The sequence below is a fragment of the Desmodus rotundus genome, chromosome 3, assembly GCF_022682495.2.
Source record: "Desmodus rotundus isolate HL8 chromosome 3, HLdesRot8A.1, whole genome shotgun sequence".
NCBI classification, from domain to species: Eukaryota; Metazoa; Chordata; class Mammalia; order Chiroptera; family Phyllostomidae; genus Desmodus; species Desmodus rotundus.
In genome coordinates, this window is record NC_071389.1 from 113,612,017 (window position 1) to 113,635,758 (window position 23,742).

Below are 23,742 nucleotides of genomic sequence, written 5' to 3' on the forward strand. Positions count from 1 at the left end.
CTGCGCCAAGGGCTGCAGAGCAGCTGGAGGCACGGTCAGGCACAGGGCTCGCATTCTTTGAAGGAGTGGGTAATGGCAGCTATTGGTACTCTCTGGGCGAATGTGGGTGACGTGCCAGACACAGTGAGCAAGTGGCAGTCCTTCACAGACTCCGTGCAAATCACCAGGCCATGTTCAATCCCAATACTCAGGACCCTGATGAGGAATGTTTTACAGCTGGAATACGGGATCTCGCGTTGGAGCCCGCTTCCCTCCGCCTACTCCGGGTCACTCCTGGCGATCTTAGCCCAGTGTGTTGGCGGCCGCATAAATGACGTCAAGACGATGGTGGCCTTTCTGGGAGAGATGGAGTCTCACCGCCAGCAAAAAGCCTATCGGACAGTCTCTGCGAGTTCCTTTGTTTCTCGGTCAAACGGCGCCCCTGAGCGGGTGACCAGAACACACATGTGGTCTCGTCTTTTAAGGTCTGTTGCAGATTGCGCTAAGACTGATGGGAAGTGCAATGCATACCTGTTAGAGCTCTGGAAGCAGCTGCAAGCTGCCCAGTACTTCCTGCAGCCCCAGAAGAAGAAGAAACTGACGGGGAAGTCTGGGGGTGTGCCCCACTCCTGCTGGAAAACCACCTGGCTGTGTCGACCTCCCAAGACAAGGGAAGAGATATCCTTTGGACATCTGAATAGCAGGCAGGCTGAGAAACCCATGTACAGGGGATGGGTGGGGACCAGAGGCCGCACATCAAATTGGCTATTCATTGGTCCCCTGCAAATGCCAGCAGTTTTGGCTCTCGTGGATACAGGAGCCAAGTGTACCCTCTACATGGAAACCCTGAGAAGTTTCCGGGACCTGAGGTCTCTATTGATGGTTATGGGGGACACATTGTAAGGGTGAAGGCTGTGCAGCTCTCTTTGGGTATCAGGTGTTTGCCCCCCATGAATAGAGTTTATGTCTCCCCCATTCCTGAGTATATCCTGAGTATTGATGTGTTTCAGGGACTTTGGCTACACACCTCTGCAGGAGTTTCACCTGCGGGAGTGAGTGGTAAAAGCCATTCTGTGGGGACATACTGAGCATCCCCCTGTTCAGTTGCCATCCCCATGACAGGTAGTGGCGGTGAAACAATGCCAGTTGCCCGGGGGGTATGAGGAAATTACGGCAACTACAGGAGAGTTGGAAAAGGTGGGGGTAGTTAGGGCTGCCACAGAAAATGGCTTCCCGTGGGGCCAGTGAGGAAGCCAGACGGCACACACAGAATGACAGTAGATTACCAGGAGCTCTGAAAGGTCATTCCTCCAACACATGCAGCAGTCCCTTCTGTGGTGGACTGGATGGACTGGTTAACTAATGAGCTGGGAACTTACTACTTTGTAACTCATCTGGCAAATGCCTTTTTCTCCAGTGACCTTTCTCCGGAGGGTCATGATCAGTTTGCCTTCATGTGGGAAGGCCAGCAGTGGACCTTTACAATGCTCCCTCAAGGGTGCTTGCACAGCCTGACTATCCGTCATGGGCTTGTGGCAGAGGACCTGGCTAAGTGGCCATCGCCTCCAGAATTGCGCCTGTTCCATTATATAGATGACATTTTGCTAACCAGCGATTGTCTTGCAGAGCTAGAGAAAGTAGTGCCACAAGTGCTGTTTCACCTGAAGTCACGTAGCAGGGCAGTCAGCAAAACCAGGCTGCAGGGGCCTGGATTGTCTGTCAAATTGTTGGGGGTTGTCTGGTCAGGTAAGACAAAAGTCATCCCTGATGCCGTAATAGATAAAATTCAGGTGTATCTGACCCCTATCACTGTGAAACAGCTCCAGACATTTTTGGGCCTATTGGGGTATTGGAGAGAATTTGTGCCTCATACAAGGTCATTCGTCCCTTGTATGCTTGGGTGAAAAAGGGAGTGAACTGGAATTGGACCCTGACCTCGGAACAAATGTTCAAAGGAGTGAAGCGCATCATTAAGCGCGCCCAGGCCTTGCATGCTCTGGTTCCAGCTAGATGCTGTGTACTGGATGTGCATGTCACACAGGAAGGCTGTGGATGGGTTTGTGGCAGTGCTCAGAATGGCTATATGTCAACCCTTGGGTTTCTGGTCCCAACTATGGAAGGGAGCAGAGGTATGGTACTCCTTGATTGAAAAGCAACTGGCTGCAGTGTATGCTGCCCTGTTGGCTATGGAGGCTATAACAGGAACTGCCCCAGTAACTGTAAGGACCACTAATCCCATTGCTGGGTGGGTCCGAGACTGGATGGCCAAGCCTTGTAGTGGGACGGCTCAGACGCCCATGTTGGCTAAGTGGGAGGCTTATCTGCAACAAAGGAGTACTCTGTCCACTAGCCCCTTGTGGGCTGAGCTATAGGATGTGCTAGGTCCTGTTACTTTGTAGATGAAAAATCTACTGCTTCTGCCCCTATAGAAGAGATGGAAGCTAGCCCCTTCCATGAAGCACAGGCACCTGTTCCCTCAGATGCATGGTACACTGATGGGTCCAGCAGGGGCCAGCCTGCCGTGTGGACTGCTGTGGCAGTTCAGCCAGAAACAGACACAATCTGGTTAGACACCAGCATAGGTCAGAGTAGCCAGTGGGCAGAACTATGAGCTGTGTGGCTTGTGGCAGCCAATGAAGCCCTGCCCCTCACTATTTGCACAGATGGTTGGGTGGTGTGCCAGATGCTAACATTGTGGATCTCTACATGGCATGCAAATACATGGATGGGTATGCATAGGCCATTATGGAGGCAGCCCTTGTGGCAAGACCTCTGGGAATTAGGCCACCAGAAGCATATCTGTATATCATGTGACCAAACATGCATCTCTTGCTTCACCCGGGAATGATGAGGCTGATACACTAGCCAAGCTGTGGTGGTTGGAAACAGTACCTGCCAGCCCATCAGGAAGGGAAGTAGCCCAGTGGCTACACTGTTGCCTCTTACATGCTGGGCAAAAGACCATGTGGTCCCCTATCAAAACTTGGGAGTTACCTCTCACCTTAGGAGAGGTACAAGAAGCTTGCAAGACCTGTGTTGTCTGCCCACGAGAGCATCCCTGAAGGCCTGTGGGAACTACTGGACAGGTAGTGTGGGGAAGGGTACCACTGGCCCGGTGGCAGATGGGTGTAATCGGGCCCCTACCTAGTTCTGAGGGATATAAGTATGCCATTACAGGTGTGGACACGGCCACAGGACTCTTAGCTCTTATCCTGCATGGCACCCAGATCAGAAAGCAGTGATTGCTGCACTGGAGTGGTTATGTGCTGCTTATGGACGGCCTTAATCACTGAAAGTGATCAGGGGAAGCATTTTACTGGGGCCTTGGTACAACAGTGGGCTTGAGACCTGCAGATTGACTGGAAATTCCACGTGGCCTATCACCCCCAAGCTGCCGGAATGATTGAATGGTACAATGGTCTCTTAAAGCAGGGCCTGCGAGCTGCACTGCCACCCCTAGGCTGAGGGGTTGGATGAAACGCTTATGGACTGTCATCCGGACTCTAAATGACAGGAGTCGGAGGGGAGCGGCCATCTCTGGTGGAAGCACTGCTCCACCAGACTGCAGCTCCAATTCAGCTGCGAGTACAGACTAAGGATGATTTGCTGCAACCAGGCATGGAAAAACAGGGGAATATTCTCCTGCCTGCTCTAGAGGGCCTGGAGCAAGGCCAAACAGCCACTTGGACATGGCCTTGGGAAGTAAAAGCCCCCCACATGTGCTGGGTGGCTCTTGTTGCCCCTTGAGGCCAAGGGGTGGAAAGAAACTTGCAAAGAGTGTCCTGGTTGATTGGGACATGGTCCCCAGTCTTAAAGGTGAGAGATCCAGAGCCAGCAGACCATGAAACGCTTGTTCATGGCACCTTTGTGATGATATCCTTGTGGCCCATTATGAGTTCTCCACTGTTGTTGCAAGCAGATGCTGAACCCCTAGTTGAGGCATGAAAGGTCTGGTGTTCACGCTCAGGAAGACCCCCTCTGCCAGCCACTGTCTTATTATTGGCTGACCAGAACCTTGCTTGTATATAGCCTGATGGTTGTGATCTGCCATTACTGGTGCCTATAACTGCTCTGTCTTTTCACCCTGAGGGTACAGAATAACACTTTAGTGGATTGGGTTCATACCTATGCCTCAGTGGCTGACCAATCAGCATGCTGGGTCTGCACTGAACTCCCTATGAACAGGTCAGCTGGCCTCCCAGGGCACATCTCTCCTGCTTCTGTCTCAAATTGGACTTGGTTACAAAACCAGAGGAACAGTGAATATCCCTTGTTGAATGCTACCTGGACTGACATGTACGCTGGGGCAAAGCAGTGGTATGACTGGTTGGCTGTTGGTCAGCTACTCCATATGGGATGGCTCGGGGTGGCTCACTGCTAAGGCCATGGAGCTGGCTGGACCAGCTCCACTTTGCATTGAGAACCTCGAAGGACAAGCCCAGGTGGGCTGGACTCCTACAGGTCTGTGTCAGACTCGGACTTGTGTGGCTCACTTGGGTAGCCTTACCTGCCTGGAAATTGGACTGGTTGTTGTACTTGGGGATGGCCTTATTTGCCTGCTAGAGTTCAGGAAACTTGTACTCCGGCCAACCAATTAGGAGGCACTTAAGGCATGACACTGGGTAAAGCATACTCCCTGGTGGTATTACCCATTAGCTGTTTTTTCTCCTCAAGCTACTTCTATAGTCACTGAGACTGAAATAACTGCTTTGCACACTGCTCATGCATTGAATGTAACACGTGATTCCTTAAGCCTCTTAAATGAGGAGGTATATCAATTGTGAAAAGTAGTCTTGCAAAACTGTATGGCTTTAGATATGCTTACAGCATCTCACAGTGGGGCGTGTGCCCTAGTAGGGGCTGAATGCTGTGTATGTGTTCCTGATGTCCATCATTATGTCAGTCAAGCTTTACAGGCTTTAGCTTCTGAGACCTGTGCTGTCGAACGCCTGCCAGGTGATCCCCTGCAGGAACGGTGGGTATCGGTAATCACCGAGTGGCTGTGGGTTCTTGCTGTTTTGGGCGGCAGTGCTTGTATTTTGGTTGCTTGTTGCCGTAGTCTATACTGCTGTTGTAGGTTATGGGCGCAGGGCTCTGCCCTCCTCGCCAAGCGACCTTCGCAGAACATATCCTCGTGTAGATTGTGCGGTAAGGAACCCAGAAGGGGTAGACTGTAGGGTAAAAGGAGTCAGTCTGGCTTCCTCACCCAGATGCCTAGGAACTAAGATAAGCAGCGTCCCCACAGCCTTGAGTCTGGGTCCAATAAACTGTGTTCCTATAACACTGAGTGGGCCCACATGCACAGAGTCACGCTGTGTGATACAATAGTTTGTCTCCCAGCCAGCTTTGTGTGCATTTAGTATGTAATGAAGTTAGGGGCTTCCCGCTGGGGGACACGCAGCTTGCAGCGTGTGTGGATCGCCCACCCCTGAATAAAGGCACGTCAGGCACCCCCATGGTTCCGCGACTTTTCTTCTGTCCGCTGGAATCCAGAGTGGACCTGCCATGCCTTGACAGGCTGTAAGACACTCGGCAAACACACTAGTATATTACTTCCTATCATTTCATTTAAGATTTCATTTAAGTATTTCATATACTTTAGAAAGTTTAATCGTTATATGATACAGTATGTCATTTATACTTGATTATAAATGGTTATTATAATACCTTCTATAAAAACTAGGATCTTAATTCAGGTACTTAGGTATATAATTCTGTCTTCTTCTCTCCCTCGTTTTCAATGGGAAAATCCTATTTGATGTCAATTCACTAGAGAAAAACTGTTTGAGAAATGAGCCACCGTAAATTCAAGAATTATGTTATTTTTTTTCATATGATACCTATATATACTCTTCTTTCTTTAGATATTACATTTTTAGAAATAATTTAGAAGTGGCCTTTTAAGTTTATAAAGTTCTGTTGACTGTCAGACACCAAGCACCCACTCAGAAATACTTTGAAACTTTCCACTGGAAAAGAAATAGCTGTTTATGTAATGATGAGCATCAACCTTTTCAAAGCAAGTAGAAACTTCTTTTAAAAGACTGAGCATCAAAACTGAGAGATGAAGAAAGGCGGCCCCCGATAGAGGAAGGCTGAAGAGACACGACACCCAGAAACACAGCAGGTGGTCTTGGATGGGATCCCGTACCTGAAAAATTACACAGATGACAAGTAAGATTTCAGTGGATGAAATCTGAATACAGCCTGTATGTTGAATTAGAAAAAATAAGGCCACAAAAGCCTTTGAATGGCCGGGAGTTAAGCCTGCCACATCTGTTCCACGGTCACCTGGGCCGAGGGAGGAGGAAGGGTGCTGCCAGGCTCCGTCTGCCCTGAGAGCCTCGAGGGTATGAACGCCGAGTGGTGGGGAGCGCCTGGTGCCCTGCCCTGCTGCCTGAGTGGCCTTGGCCATGTGCTTTAAACTCTCTAAGATGCAGTTGCCTCATCTGTGAAGTAGGGTAATAATGTGCCTTTTAGGGTTATTGAGAGACCTAAAGTCCCAGCAGCACAGGACAAGCTGAGGATGTGGCACAGTTATGTGGCTGTTTGACCTGAAGCCTGTCTGCAGAGCAGAGCTTGGTGTGGACTGAGTCCTGGACCTCTGCTGCTTGATTAAATTGTAGTCCCTGACTCAGTTTCCCTCTGCAAACAGACAGATCTCACAGTTCTCCTGCTCTTCAAGACGTACAGGTTTGGCCCAGCTGGTTTAAGGTTTTTGAAAACAGAGTGCTTTGAAGATGAAAACATAGTGTGATTTACAATTTAAATAAAATGCAACAACTTAAAAAAACAAACAAAAAGACTGAAATTAAGAAGTACAAACTTCTAGTTATAAAATTAGTCACGGCTGTAATGTATAGCATAAGGAATAGAGCTGATCATAACTATAATATCGTAACTATATAGGGTGCCAGATGGCACTAGACTTATCGCAGTGATCACCTTGTACGGTACATAAATGTCTAATCATTATGCTGTACACTTGAAACTAACATAATATGGATGCCAACTATAATTAAAAAATAAATTAAAAAGCAAATACTGAGTTAGAAAATGTCTCGATTGTTAAAGTAGAAGGTTATTTTCACATTTGGATGCATCCCTATGATTTAACAAAATTTCTGTAAGAGACATTTTTCTACTTAGGAATTTTTCTCCTGCAAAAGGAATGTGAAAATGAATAAACCAAAAACACCTCAGGAGAAACGAAACGGAAGCTATCACAAAGACGGCTAACAGAGAGCACACCGAATCTCTTCATGACACAGGGAAAAGCACACTCTGCGGGGAACGTCTGTAGAAGGATGTGCACGCAGGGGCACTACTTAGGGAGTGCTGTAAAATGCTGACAGTACAGCCCATGTCCCAGTAATGAAATGTTACCTTCACTGGAAAAATACCTATTAAAAGTACAAATAACATTATTTTCAAATTATCTTTCCAATTGTAATTTCAATTCCTGGGACTCAGATTCTAGGGCTCCTTCGTCAGAGAAAACTGAGGACCCAGAAGAACATGGAGACTTACGTTCTCTGTGGTATAACAACTGTGGGCAGCTCAGCAAATGGAGGTGGGATCACTGGGTGTCCACATGCCGGAAAGTGAGCCAAGCCCTTTACTTCACATTATACACAAAAATCAACTAAAAATGGAGCGTATGACTAAAGTAAGAGCTAAAACTGTAACACTTCCAGAAGATAAGATAGGAGAAAATCTTTGTGACCTTAGGATAGACAAAGATTTTTTTAGATCTAATGCCAGAAGCACGATCTCTAAAAGAAAAAAAATATTAATTGGATTTTCATCAAAATTAGATACCTTTGCTTTTCAAAAGACACCATTAAGAAAAAGCAACGCCAGAGGCTCTGAGAAAATGTTTGCACCCTGATCGGGTAGCTCAGTTGGTTAGAGCATCGTCCTGGTACGCCAAGGTTGTAGATTCAGTTCTCAGTCAGGGCCCATATAAAAATCAACCAATGAATGCACAAATAAATAAAACAACAAATTGATGGTTCTCTCGCTTTCCTTCTCCATTTCTCTCTCTTTCTTTCTGAAATCAATAAAAAAATAAACATAAAAATATTTGTTTTACATCTAATAAAGGACTTGTATCCAAAATATATAAAGAAATCTAACTGCTCAATAATAAAACAAAAATGCAGTAAAATTAGGAGCAAACTATTTGAATACATATTTCACCAAATAAGATAAATGAATGGTTAATAAACACATGAAAAGATGCTCAACATCATTAGTTATTAGGAAAATGTTAATTAAAATCAAAACAAAACACCACTATATACCCCCTTGAAGGGCTAGCATCCAGACCACTGGCAATACCGAGTACTGGCAAGGATGCAGGGCGAACGGAACCCTATCGCGCTGCTGGGGAACTGCAACGGGACAACTGTTTCAGTAACCAGCTTGGCAGTTGTGGTTACACATAGAATTACTGTGTGATCTGGAAATCCAACTCCTAGTTACCTACCAAGGAGAATGAAAACATATGTCCAATGTCCACAAGATTTGCATGTAAGTGTTCACAGAAGCATTACTCATAATAGCCAAAAAGTGGAGACCACTCACATGTATACCGACTGATAAGTGGATAAACAAATGTGGGCCATCCACTCAACTGAGTATTATTTGGTCATGAAGTGAAATGAAGTACCAAGACATGCTACCACATGGTTGAACCTAGGTGAAAGAAGCCAGACAAAAGCGATCCTATATTACCTTACTCCATTTCTGTGAAGTATCCAGAAAGGTTTAATTTACAGACACAAGAGGTAGATCAGGTACTAGGGATGGAACAGGGAATGGCTGCAGTGAGCATGCATTTCCTCCCTGGGGTGATGGAATGTTCTAAAATTAGATAATGGCGATGGCTGCACAATTCTAAATGTACAAACATTCACTGAGTTACATTAAAAAAGTATTGAGACAGAATACTAATCAGCAATTGCCTAGGACTTCAGTGGGAGAAGAAATGGATTGCAAAAGGGCATGTAGGAGCTTTTGGAATGACGGGAGTATTCTGTACTTGGCTGTGGTGGTGGCTGCACAACTATAACTTTCCTAAAAATCATCAAACTGTATACTTGCAATGGGTGAATTTTATGTTATGCAAATTATACCTAAATCAAACTCCTGAAAAATCTTGGGCAGACTTTCTAGGGTCACTATATATAACACATGCAACCCCATCTCTCTGCTTCTAAAAATGGCTCTGTGAGATAGCTCCGGGTGATTTCTAACCTTCATGAGAACTGTGTGAATCTTCCAACTAGCTATTTGAGTAACCCAGAGTAACATCTAAGTAATCTACAAAGTCAAAATTATGTAGTGTATCTGTATCTCTGATTAAATCATACCAACCAGCACCTTGGAGCTATCATTATGTATGAAGTTCCCATCATCATCATAAAACTCTACGATTCTTAATTCACATGGCAAATAGGCTTCAGTTGAGTCCCTGCTCACCTACTAAACTATTCCAGTACCCAAAGCTGGAAGGAGGCTTTATTTTGGTGACACTACCGTGTGGTGCCACAGAATATTCCTCCTTTTTCTTTCTGAGGCTGGGATGAGAGCCAGTGGAGTAGTGGGTGAGCTGAAATCACCACCTCAGAGCCTGGGGCACACCGTGATTACCCCATGTGGTGGTAACAATTTGTATTCTACAGAACTAAAATCTAGTTAAGTACTCACATCATTTTAACTTCATAAGACTGTGTAGTACAATGGCTTCCAGCAATTTCGAAGCTACAAATCCCTGAGGAAGAAAATGATAAAACCCTGAAACACTTCAGTGTTCAAGTAAACTGAGGCTCAGAAAAGGAAAGTGCTTTCCCAGAAGGTGCCATTGCGTTAGTGGGCTAGGGTAATAACCCAAGGTCAGCTGTAGTCTGTTGTTTGGTGGCTTGATTATTGATGCCTACACAATATCCTCCCGATCACTCTGTCATCTTTGACTTCTCACTGCTCCCCCACATTCAAATGCTTAGTTAATATAAACTGTGAGGTCATTTTGGAGTCTTCCCCTCCTCTCTGTTTCCCTGGCCTCAGCACAGATCTTATCACCTCTGACCTAGGGTAGTGAGAAGTACCATCTCTCCCAGGCCACCCCATCCCGATCCTCTCTGCATAGCTAGCACTCCTCTGTGGTCCCTGGTTAAACACTTCCTGGGGTTTCTAATGCCTGCAGGGTAAAGTTCAAACTCCACAGGTCCAAGCAAGGACCTTCCTAATTACATACAGACCTATCCTTCCAATCTTATCTCTCACTTCTCCACCCAACCACCCTGGACAAAAGTTATGGTGAGCAATGTAGCCTTCCCTTAGCACAGCAGACTAGCCTCTTTGTGGACACTTAGTGTTTACAAAGCTCAGTGCTAAGTACCCTACACCATCGCCTCATTTAATCTTCACAACAACCCTGTAGGTTGGTACTTTAGCACCCCAGTTTACAGGGGAGGAAAATGAAGCTTGGAGAAGTCCTCTGGCTGACTGTCCCCCAGTCTACAGTGCCTGCCTCCCCCCGCCATGTTTACAGTTGGCCTGGAAGGCCCTACTGCTCCTCAGCTGCTGCACTCTGCACCCCCCAACATAATCTTTGAGACCCCACTCAACTGTCCTTCCCTAATGCTGCCATTCGTCACCCAGTGTTAATACTTCTTTCTTTGGAGCTCCTGTGCTACTCTGTACATTCCTCATTCGAAATTCTTATCACAACATATCATAATGATCTGTATACATTCCAATCCACTGATTAGACTATAAACCCAGAGAGTAAGAATAGTTTTAAAAAACAAACAAACCAACAACAAAAAACCTCTTTTTTGTCCCTATGTCTGGCATATAGTAGTAGGTAGGTAATAATGAACAAGGTGTGTTACTATAGATGATGTGCTGTTTCATTCACTCCTGTTCCTTCCTTGTATATTCTATTTCAGAGCCTTATTACCTCTGAGCTCTCATTGGCAATATATCCTGATAGCTTTCCCTCTGGCCACTTTTTTCCCCAATTCTCTTTTCTACCAATGGTGGACTAATTCCTCTGAAACATAGTTCTGAGTCTGGCTCTTCTCTGTTCAAAAACATCCTTGATGCCTCGGTGCTTACCAAGTACTGTGTAGATTCTTTACTCGGGAATTTCAGAGTGTCCATGACCTACACTTAACGATCTCATCTTACCTCAGACCATTTCCCACACCAAAGCAAATTACATTACTTCCTATTTTCTCAAATCACACAAAATCCCTGTACATCTGACCACTGACATGCCCCACCTTTCTCTCCATAACTACTGTAGAAATCTCACCTTCTTCAAATCAGATTTGATCACCCTTACTAAGCCTTCCTTTATTTGGTACATGGGTAAAAGCTACAACTCTTCTGAAACCCTACAGCATTATGGTTTTACTTCCTTTTGTGGCATTTAATCCATTCTGCACAGTTCTACTATGATGCAGATACATCTTAGCTCATCTATAATCTCCTTGTCATCACCTACTCTTCCTTATAGAGCTATACCAAACTAAGTGTCTTATACCTGGTAGGTGCTTAAAAAAGTTAGTTTGGTGCTTTATTAAAATAACATAAGTGTTAGGCTATGGTAAAACCTAATTTTTATGCATTAAAAAAAATTAATGTGAAGTCAAACTAATTGAGGAATTTCACAATCACCCATAAGGCTATATTATACAGTGGCATGTTAAAAACCAGTTTTGGAAAAAAACAAAACAAAACCCAAACAACTGACCTTAACTGGCCCATATCTTAAGAAGTCTGATCAGTCTAGGATGGAAAAATGGTCTAAACCAATAGTCAACATCAGAGAGTGGCAGCCACCGTTAAACACGAGGCTGTTTTGAACATGTATAATTTCCTTAGTTCTTACAAACCATAAAGCTATTCCATGTTCTACCCCTGAGAAGACTGAGGCCAATAGAAGTTCAACACAGTTTGCCCAATGTTATGTATTTTTTGAATGGCAAAACCAGGGTCCCAACCAAACTAGAAAGAAACATTTACCAAAAGACTAAAGCCCCCTGTGAAGGAATTACAATGGATTATCACCACTTAAAAGAGCCTCATCTGTGACAGCAATTTTCAACTGTTTTGCCGCAATAATTTTTAAAACATTCAATACCTGACTAGCTAGGGGCATTAATCTCTTTTCCCTTAGATTGTCAAATTAAAAAATGACAATAGCCAACACAACAATAGCCGCCTGGTGTGAATGAATCAAAATTATACTGAATTTGTCAGACTGCCAGAAAATATATTTTCTGGTGTGCCACAGATTTTTAGTAATTAGTTTATGTGTGCCACAAGATGAAAAAGGCTGACAATTGCACTATCACCAGCTACTGAGTCTACACTGCGTAAGAACAGGGCCCCTTTTCCGCTGACCCCATTCAGCCAAAGGTGTTACTGGGTGACTTGGTAGGAAACCTGCAGTAACACTAAATTCTTGTGCCTGTACCTTTGTAATGTTCAGAGAGCACTGTGGACAAGTACAAATGTTACACTGCATGTTTAAACCAAGCAATTTTAGGAATTCACTCAACGGATCTTTGCTCTTAAAACAAAGTTTACCACTAGGTGGCAGAAGTGTAACGTTAGGGACTTAGGTGAGTTTTCTACAATGCTTTATAAATGAAGGTAAGGTGACATTTTCCAACTCTTTTTCACAGTAATATAAAATCTTGTTTCACTGCTTAGAGTTTTAAAAAATATTTTGTCACATTTAGAGTGGCTAGTTACAAATAAATGATTCTAAATAAAAAATTATTCTCCTTTATTGAAAGTAGCGATATTTTAAATATCATAATATACACAGGTTTCAACCTTTTTGTGCTCAACAATAGCCACAGCTTACATTAGCTTTAAACATGAAGGTAAAACCAGGCTATCAATAAATTTCTAAAAAGAACCATACTATACATTAAGATACAATAAGATTGAAATTTAATTTTGTGTAATGCTATACAAGATAGACAAAAACTGCTTTTAACCTATAAAAGTTGGAATTCTTGCATTTTGCAAAGTTTTTTTTGTTGTTTGCTTTATTTGTTTCATTTTGTTTCTAGATGTCAAGACAAAAGAGAAAATCTGGGACTTCTGGCCTTTAGAACTGTCACAAAATAAATTTCTGTTGTTTAAGAAAAATTAAATAAAAGAAAAGAAAAGTTTCAGGTTATATTGTACAAGCACTTTTCTTCAAGTAAAACTGAAGACTATCAATATACAAAATAAAAATTGGCAAAATTATCATTATATTTTTATCTTCTTGATATTTATATTAAAAGTACAAGAGGAAGCTTGATGTGTTATATAAGAATTTTGAGGAAATGAATGCAACTTAAAAATGTGATTACTGTCCTGAGACAAATTTGTAGAATTATCTATCAACATGTGTGCAATTTTAATAACTTGTGCCCTGCCTTCTATCTTTAGTGATCCCTTGTGGGTAGAAGTTAAATGATATATAACTAAGGATAGCACATATACATGTAAAACTTTATAATGGTTAAATCACTCGAGGAAGTAACTAAGTTAGAAACTAAGGCTTGCTTATGCTCACTTAGTAAGTACTCAGAAATAAAATATTTTAATGATTTTTTTTAACCTGGTTTTGTTAAACAAAAAATAAAAAAAACACCGTAACATAAAAACCCTCTGGACCTATGCCAATCCTTCTCTGGGGGGAGGGCGTCCCAAACCACCAGTGTCGCGGTTCAGGGGGTTTGGTGGAAGGAACTGTGGGCTTCATCTCATCAGCCAGGAAGGAGTGAAGCCCAGGCTGGGGCAGGCCTTCGCCAATCATACAAAGCAGAGCTAGCAGAACTGGAACGCCCTCCCAGGTCTGGTGGCAAGTCCTGTGTCCTCACAACTGTCCCACAAGGCTTCTTTGGAAATCTGCAAATGAGCAAATGGTGCTCATATATGAGATCTCTGGAAGACATCCTGGCCCTGAGGTCTCACACACACCTAGATCCACGAAAATGAGGCCAACTCACTGCTCTGGCTGCCCAGGGATCCTTCAGGCTGATTTAGATAACCTGAAAGTCATCTGCGAAAGGCTTTGCTTTCTAAGTCTCTCTATAAAGAGGCTGTCCTGGCTTGCAAAAGATGTGTACTCATTCATTGGCAGCATTAAGCCAACACTGAGCTCCTGCCCAGGGATCTGTGGGAAGGAGCAATGGCTAGGGGATTATGTTCCATGGCAAGCACAAATTTATACCTGTAAAATAGTCCAGAAATACATGTGAAGAATAATTTGCAATATATACACGTGCATGCATTCCCTCATCTTTCAACTGTGTTAGGTAATATTACCTAATGCATTTATGAAGTGAAAATTATAGAGTTAGGTGAAGTTGTCTGGATGCTTGACAGGATATGAAAAGAACGTTGCATTTGTGGCCTTGACAGTTATTAATTGACTCGATTAATGAGATGCTTATGTTTTCCTCTAAAAATAAGTACAAAACCCATCATAAAAATTTCTTTGAACAGTCATTTCTCAGGGCTTCACAGGTATCAAACTGCACATTTCTAACTCATTCCTAGGAAAAAAGCAGATTTGGAACATGTAATGATCTCTCTACACAAAGAATCTCATTTAGTGTATGTACTCAGTTGAAAAGAATGCAGAAACCATTTAAAATATGAAGAAAAGAAATCTATGGGTAATAGCAAATGCTTCAAAAATCAAAATTTTGAGAGACCCCATTAGCTGCCTGGAGTGGAAGACAGGTCTTTTTCACACACACACCCCCGCCCACACACAATCTAGCCCATAGTTGGTGCTCAATAAAATGTCTTTTGAATAAATGGTGCAGTAAATGCCATCTCAAGGAATTTTCTACATTAGCAATTCATTTAAAAAGCGATAAAGATGACCTCCGAATGTGGCAAACAGCAACCTGACACGAACAATTGTGATAGCAGCACAATCAGCAGCGAGCCTGCCCCTGCCAAGGGAAAACACCTATGCACGTGGGCAACCTCCAGCGGGGATGAAGGGGAGCGCTGTCGCAACCACCCCTCACACAGCGGGTCGTTTACAGCAGGTCCCTGCCCGGCACTTACCTCCTCCTCCTTTTCTTCTGCACCCGAAGCCCCACTGAGGCTCAGCTGAGGGTGGCTGCTGGAACCTCTGTCCTCACTGCCTTTGTCACATGTGGCTTGCACTGAATTTGGGAAGGACACAAGACCTTCTGCCCTCTCGTCACTATCCACTGAACTCAGGGACAGCGCACTGAGATTGTTGGCACACTTGGCATTTCCTGTGCCTGGGTTTTGAGGACTAGGGGGCTTGGGTGTGGTGGGCCTTAGCGGTGTGAGAGCCTGCTCAGGTTCCAACATAAACTGACTGCCAGGTTTTGGTTCATGGGAATCTTGGGGGGATACTTCCTGGGCAGTTGACCTTGGTGATGAGCTGCCAGCACAAGGACTGATACTCTGGGCCTCGAGAGGAAACACCGCAGTCTCCACGTCCAGCTGGGGGTCCTGCGGGCTGGCGGGGCTGAAGCCCAGGGTCGTGGTGCACCTCCTGCGCTCCAGCTCCACGCTGCTGGACACCCGGCGTGAGTAGTCCTCGTGCAGGCTGCTGCAGGGCCTGGGCTGTGGGGCGGCATCACTGGGGCTGGCAGCCCCGCTCCTGGGTCGCTCTCGCTTCAAGGCTGCCTCTGTGGCGCTGCTCACCAGCCTGAGGACCCGGTCAAAGTCCTTGGCCCTGATGGGGCTCTTCCAGCGTTTTGTCCTCCTCTCGGACCCACCAAGCTTCTCTGAGTCTGCAGAGCAGCTGCTTAGTGTTCGTCGGGGCATGGGCCTGTCGGGCACCGTCCTGAGGTCCGCGAGGTTGGAGGCAGACTTCCTTTTGAAGGAGCCCTTCCTCAGGAAGTTCAGGTTGTCGGTGCTCTTGCTCCTCTGGGAGGAGATGCTGTTGTTCTCGGAGTCTTTCACAAGGATGGCACACACTGGGGGCCCCTGGATGGCAGAGGGCAAGGGCGGGCCGTGGTGCTCGCAGTCCCGAAGGCTGATGCGGCCCAGGCCATAGGCACGACGCAGGCTTCGGGAGCGGTGCGTGCTTCTCTGGAAGGCGTCATCCGCCTCCTCGGGCTCAGAGCCGTCTGAGGCGAGGCCAGACTGGGGGAGCCCACTGGTGGCTTCCGAGGAGCTGCACCTGCCTGCTGGGACTACCACGGCCGTTCCATTTGGGAGGGCTGGGCCCAAATCAGGCTCTGAGGCCTCCTCCTTGGTTGCATAGGGCCCCTCTCGGTTTTGAATTCCTTGAAGGACAGAGGACTTCAGTTTTTTAAAAGATCCCATCTTCCGAAAGGAGGCCAGGGCATTCCAGGTAGAGGAGTGCCCCATCATGACCACGGAGCGGGGCCTCTCGGGGTTGGCACCTGTCCTCTTCCTGCTCGCTGAGAAGAGGCGCACAAGCTTGGCAGGGCCTAGCCTGGAGTCCTGGGCTTCGGTGTCGCCACCGCATCCTCCGTTCTGACAGGCTGGGTAAGTCACCATGGTGGGGTCTGGCGGTTCCGAGACAGAACAGGGGATTGCAGCAACTCGCCCACGGCCTTTCTGGGCTGTTGTCATGTTCTCGGGGCCAGAAGCCTGTGGCCACAGGGCAGCGTGGTTCAACCCCACGTGCGCACTGGTGTCCACTGGCCCCAGGTAGAGGTCTTCATCTCTGAGGCTGCTGCCCACCTGGTGCTCACACCTGCTTTGCACATCGGGCTCCGCCTCAGTTGTGGCCACTGTCTGCAGCAGAAAACAAAACAGGATTTAGCCATTTCCCCCACGGAAGAGCCTTTGTAAACAGGGGCTAGTTATTTTGTTTAATAATTGCTAATAGACAAAAAGGCATGACCCATAAATGGGCTAATCAAATAAAAATAGTGTTTTTTTAAAGATTTTATTTATTTGTTTTTAGAGAGGAGAAGGGAGGAAGGGAGGAAGAAACATCAATGTGTGGCTGCATCTCACACGTCCCCTATCGGGGACCTCGCCCTCAACCCAGGCATGTGCCCTAGACTGGGAATCAAACCCATGACCATTTGGTTCACAGGCCACACTCAATCCACTGAGCCACAGCAGCCAGGGCAAAAAAATTTTGTTTTAAATTAAGTTAAAGTTTTATTTTTTTAAAATTTCATTTCATGATAAATTAAAGGGAAGAATGGAAATATACATTCCTTTTTAAAAAAGGTAATTATGGTTTGTGCTTTCAATATGAAGGTAAACTCTTGAACCCATTGAAACTTGTTTAAGGGAAAGTTTTGAAAAACTTCTGGAAAAAGCCAAGGCATCATTTAAGACTATCCTTTCTTTATTTAAAAATTTTAGTTTCAAGTAATAAAAAAGCAACGATTTCAAAATGTGTCACAGCGAAATATCAACTTAAATTTAACACACCTAATAGACAGGCTGAGTGCTTAGTATGTATGAGATCTAGTGCAAGGAATTGTGATGGAGACCAACATGCTCTCAGCTACCTACTGTCTATGGAATACCCCAAAACTCAAATGAGCGAGCTGCAAAATGCTCCAAGGACACAGGAGTGAGAGGGGCCAAGCTGAGGTCGCATCAGGTCAGCTGTGTGCTGGAAACCACATTAGTGAGGGGCTCCTGTCGGCAGCATTCTAACTGGCCAAGGAAGAGAAAAACATGAGGATAACACTGAAGTATTAGAAATTCAGAAACAAAAATTCAATTAAATACTGACCCTTCTTTCTTCCCACGTGCCCTGCAGCCCACCACACACCTGTGTTCATGATTTTCTGTCTTTTCCCCAACCCCCCAAGTCAAGTCTGTTCTCCTTAACTCTTCCCATCAGGCCAAACCCTCCTGGGCCTGTAAGAGGCCAAACCCTCCTGGGCCTGTAAGAGCCAGCTTAAATGTCACATACCCCTGTTCTCAATAAATGACTAGTGGATGAATGAAGAAAGGAAGGGTTATGACAATAACCATAATAACCACAGAATACTACCACTTATTAAGGGCTTACTACATGTCAGGCCCCTATACTAAATGCTTTAGAAACAGCATGCCACTGAGTACTCCTGCAAACCTAAGAGGTCGATAGAATGACTTCAATTTTGTAGACAATGTAATGGCCCCTTGGGCAGATCAGGTAATCTGTCTGGGGATCCTACAGCTGCCCCTCCAAAGCCTATGCTGTTCTCCACTGCTTCAAACTCATGATCAAACAGAAGGCAGAGGTGGGACAAGCACCTCAGGGGTCTGACTCCAACTTCTGTACCTTGTGACATAACCCTCACTTAAGTGAAATCCCAGAAGTCCCAATGATGCTAGTCAAATGCCATTACCTCCACAGGTAAAATCAAAAGCAGAAGAGGAGAAAGTTGTACAAAGATCTTGAGGTTAGGTCCCAATTTAACTTAGCCTTCTCGAGTGCAGAAGAAACTCTGACTTCATGCAAAGGGGTCTGATGGGCTTCTACTCTCCCAGTTCTCAAAAGGGTTCATTTTTATTTGCCCTTGTGTCATGCCCAGTTAGGAGGGATTCCCAGGGACAGCCACAGTTAAAGGACTGACTCCATCTGAGACCAGGTACACTACAGAGACTTCAACCTCTGGAGCCTTTCTGAAGTTCAGTCACCCAGTTCCATTAACCAGAAGCCTGATGGGCTTCCACATGCCCTCTGCAGTTTAATGTTCTAATGGGGCAACTAGGAGCCTGAAGAGCTGTGGGTTGCACTCAAATGAGCCACATAAACTGAGTCTTGAATCATCCCAGTATTGAGATGGGATGTGACATCCACCCAGTTGCAAAATGAGTCCACCACTCAGCATCTCCTGTCCACCTGTACTTATTCTAGGAGGGATGGGGATTGTAGTTGTTTCACCTTTTCAGAATCTGGAAACAAAGTAGTTACTTCATACAGAGTCAAATCACATTGTGTAGGAATGGTCTTGTCATGATTTTCCCTGCATACAGAGGAATAGGCAGGGTCCCTTATTGTGTAACCTGGTTGGACAAAGATAGTTGTAGTTGACACCACAGCTAGAGGGTACTAGGAGAACTTTTATAACCCAGGATGAAACTGTTTCACTGACCCTGAGGGCTCAAGGGGTACAGGAACATGCTTGACTTAAATGTTGGGTAGTTTGAGAAAGCTCTGTGGAAGACATGGGGCCAGGCCTGGGTTCTAGACTCAGTACTGTCATAGGAATATTGCGTAAGTGATCTCAGGAATCTGTGCTTCAGTGCCATGTTTAAAAGAAGAGATGCCAACATTTATGTATTATCAACCAACTCATCAATTCATGAGCCTCTGTTGGGCACAAAGACCTATGCAGGCCCTGTGATGAACTCAAGGCAGTGACAAGGTGAGAACCCATTCCAGATGGGAAACTGTCACGAGCAAAGAAGTGTCAGAAATATAAGTATGATTGGGAAGCTGTACATTTGGGTGACCAGCTGTCTCAATTCCCCCAGGGATAAGATACTTTCCAGCATGTGGGACTCTCATGGCTGAAACTGGGAAAGTTCTTGGCAAACTGAGATGACTGGCCCCCCTACAGTAAGTAAAACAATATAGTTGAAAGGATGGCTCGGTGTAACATGGTCGTAGAAATTAAGGTGAGAACAGGTTTAGAAAAGCATACATACCATTAGTCTAACACTTTGAGACTGTCTGCAGGTGTCGCCTTCTTTAGGAATTCCTTCCTTATTCCCCTCAAATGAATTAGATCCATCATTCTGTGGGTTACAGGCATCTCCTCAAATTGCTTCACACAACCTTTTACAATGGTAGGTTTATATGGCTGCCTTCGGAATAAGACGTTGGTCTCTTAAACAGGAAGAATGGTGTGCTTTGCACACTTAGAGTATGTAACTTTATCTTCATGTGAAATTGTATCAGTTCTCCTGCCTTGTCAATATCTGTACCAAGCTAACAATCCATTACTGTGTACCACCACTATTTTTCCATGTGAAGATGTTTCGATTTTTACAACACTGAAAATTCTAAGTATTTATGTAAAACTTATTTAAGTTTTAGGGAACAGATCCAGTAAAATACACGCAGCAAATCAGTTTCTAATTAGGGCAACATGCTTTTTAAAAGGCCACTGCCTTACTATTTTGTTCATGTAGCTGAACAATGTGATTGTTGTGTGTTACTTGGAATGAAACTGAAAATTACGGAAGAAAGCTTTTCCTGGAATTTCCAAGTAACATACCAAGTTGCATTATTTAGAACTAACACTATGACCTCTATTAACAAGGGTTGCAATTCAATCAGTGGTTTTGTAGCAAGTCTTGTAAATTGTGGGAGCTCTGCCAGAGATATTTTTGAACAGAACTACAAGAAAGAATTTTAGATGGGAATATTGTGAAATCCATTGTCTACAGGCTAGATTCTGGGGTGTATGAACTTTAGAACAGAACATTTTAGTCATAATGAGAGTTCTCTGAAAACTATGACCAGTAATTTTTAAATAAGAACTTGTACTTGAATCTGAAATTCAGAAATATATACCAAGTTAAATGTACAAAAAAGAAGGTTTTTGTAATATGCTGGTGTAAATTATACAAAATGCAACACTGGTGGAAAACATTGAAATCTGAAATAGATCCTTGAATCACAGCACTGTAGGGTATTGCCCTAGGGAACATGGAACCCCTAACTGCAAAGATTAGGGCACTGGGGACCAGGGGATCTAAGACTTCCCCGTGGTTAAGCTATATAGGTGAAAGCACAGTGGGCTGGGCATCAGAGGGACCAGGTTCTGCCACAGCAGTGCCACCTACTGGCCAAAACCTGGTGGCGGTTCCAGACTTCCTTTCCTTCCCTCAGTAGTCATCAAGTGTAAGAGATCCTTGCTTGGTGTGGGCAGACTCAGCCTTATTTCCCGCCATTAGGACCTTCATGTGGATGACAGCATTAGCCTCCTGACAAGTCTCCTGTCTTCTAGTCTGACTCTCATCCAATCTAGCCACAGTGTCCTTCCCAAACTGCAAATGGAGTCATGTCATTTCATTTAGTGTCACTGGCTGCCTTTGGAGATTGTTGAGATGTCAAATCATCTGAGCCTACTGCAAAATACAGTGAGCCTTTCTCATACTGCTATGCTTTAGGGTATTTCCTTGTTTGCTCTCAGAGTCTTTCTCCAGTCCTTTTTGTCTCTCTGTAGTGCAGGGAACCACAAGCCCCAGGCTCCTGTGACAAATGGCTCCTGGCCAGATCGGCCAGTTGGGAAGTGTTTGTGGAAGATGCCAGGGTATTTCTCCCTCTGTTTAGGCTGCTGCAGGGGCCTTTCCAGCAGCTTCTGAGGCTCTTGTTTGCCTCCAGCTCCTGCAGGGCAGCTCCTCCTGCCAGGTGGCACGGTGCCTGGCATGAGTAGCACAAGCTCTTCCCTCTATCCCTCCAGGCTAGGGGTGGTAGCACCTTCCTTCTACTGTTCATTTGAGCTCCTCACTGTCGTCTCTTTTGTTTCTCAGCTGTGTAAAAGTAATCCCTAGATTAATTATCTTTGTTTGAAACACCTAGAGATGTTTCTCTTTTCCTGACTGATAAGTACATGCTCTGCCTAACTTCATTAATTCACATCACCTGTTCCCTAGAGGCACTCTGGCCTTCCTATCCAACTCAGATGCCTCTCCCATATGGGCCTGCAGCACTGGTGCATGGCTATTTTAGCACTTACCATGCTGCTCTGTAATTCTGGTTTCTCTGTCTGCGTCCTCCACTATACTCTGAAAAGGTTGAAAAGTTCTTTCAAGGCAGAAACCACATCTTATTTAACTCTATTCTCAGCATTCAGTCAGTTCTGACTGAATGAATGAGGATAAGGCTGCTTCTTTGACATAACTTAGGTGCGTCAACCTAACATTTGGGGCCAGATAATTCTTAGTTGTGAGGCCTGACCTAGGCATTGTAGAATGTTTTAGCAGCATCCCAACCACTGCCTTAAAATGATGCTATTAGGAAGAAGAAATACAAAATATAAAAAAGCTCTGAAAATCATGAAAGCACCGTGAATTAGTTTCACAGTGGTTTGAAACTACTGAAATTTATAATTTTCAATCATAAAAAAGAGTATGCTATTTATTGCTTAATGGTACTGATTAACAGGGTTTGGGGTTTTTTTGAGATTTAATTAATTTATTTTTAGAGAGGGAAGGGAGTGAGAGAGGAAAAGAAACATCAATATGTGCTTGCCTCTCACACGCCCCCTAGTGTGGACCTAGTGGGAAACTCAGGCATGTGCCCTGCCGGGGAATGGGGTCAGCAACCCTATGATTCACAGGCCGGCACTCAATCCACTGAGCGACACCAGCCAGGGCAACAGTTTTTTTTTGTAATAGTAATATTTTAGCAGCTATAGATTCCTTGGCAAAAAGCTCAACTAAATGAATATTTATGTACCATTATTATAATAGTTTTAACTAATTTTGCAAATGCTTTTAAAAAAATTGATGTGTATATTTTTAATCCTCACCTGACGATACGTTTATGTTCAATTGCGAGGAAGGTGGGGGGAGAGAGGAGAAGGAAAGAGAGGAATTTCAACGTGAGAGAAAAATTGATCAGCTGCTTCCCATATGCTCTCTAATCAGGGATCAAACCTGCAGCCTTTTGGTATATGGGATGATGCTCCAACTCACTTATCCACCTGGCCAGGGCTGTAAATGCTTTTTTGTAAATTCAATGAAAAGGAAAATTTAATGAGGAAAGTACCGTATTATTTTGCTGTGTATAATGTGCTCCCCTGTACAACATGCACCGGAGTATTATAACCATGGTATGTAATCATTATACCCATGTATAGTGCGCATCCTTATTTTTCCCTAAAAAATTTGGGCAAAAAATGTACATTATACATGGCAAAATACAGTAAATACTGACATGTTAATAGTAACTACCTGATTACTTTTTAACCATCAATACAGATACAGTCTTTCATTTTAATAGGTAATCAATTGATCTATAAAAAGTTAGTAATTTCAGGGCTCAGATTTCATAAATTATATGATTGAGTTAATATGACAAGAACTTTATAAATAAATGTTCCATAACACACTTAAAGTATGGTTAATATTAATGTGCAAATGTAGATATGATTAAGATATACTTCAATTCACTTGTCTCAATGTTAATCAGCATATTTGAATAAAAATGTTCAAAGAGGGTCCTAAAATACCTGATTATTAGGAAAGTGTTTTCTTCTATGAAATTATATATTCCCTTTAAAATATAAAATATTTTTCTCTGAAATACAAATATATTGGAAACACTTAACACAAGTCATGCCTTAATATTTTCCCTACTCTTGACCACACAGGGGTGCACCTGGAGTGCCCAGCTCAGAGATTTGAGAGGCTGTGCTACTGGACCCTACAGGATACCTACTACCTTACCAGGTGTGGGAGACATAGGAGCTCTACCTAATGCATAGCTACAAACACAGGGAGGCTGCCAAAGTGAGGAGACAAAGAAACATGGCCCAAATGAAAGAACAGATCAAAACTCCAGAAAAAGAACTAAACAAAATGGAGGCAAGCAAGCTACCAGATGCAGAGTTCAAAACACTGGTTATAAGGATGCTCAATGAACTTAAGGGAAGAGTAAATGAAATTAGTGGGAGCTTCAGCAAAGAGATAGGAAACATAAAAACAGAGATAGAAAATATTAAAAAAAAAGTCAAGCCTGGCTGGTGTGGCTTGGTTGGTTGGAGCGTCATGCTGTAACCAAAGGGTTTGATTTGGGGT

The 23,742-nt window shown here is 44.3% G+C and overlaps 1 protein-coding gene across 8 annotated transcripts in view; it reads right to left on the bottom strand.

Moving 5' to 3' along the window:
• The window catches only part of SPATA13 (spermatogenesis associated 13), a 357,951-nt gene that overhangs the window by 67,718 nt on the left and 266,491 nt on the right, over positions 1 to 23,742 (bottom strand). For all 8 annotated transcript variants that reach the window (XM_045194507.2, XM_045194524.2, XM_053920878.1 and 5 more), the window contains one exon: positions 15,085 to 16,764. In XM_045194507.2, coding sequence (XP_045050442.2) covers positions 15,085 to 16,764 — 1,680 coding nt within the window. The remainder of the gene's footprint in view (positions 1 to 15,084; positions 16,765 to 23,742) is intronic.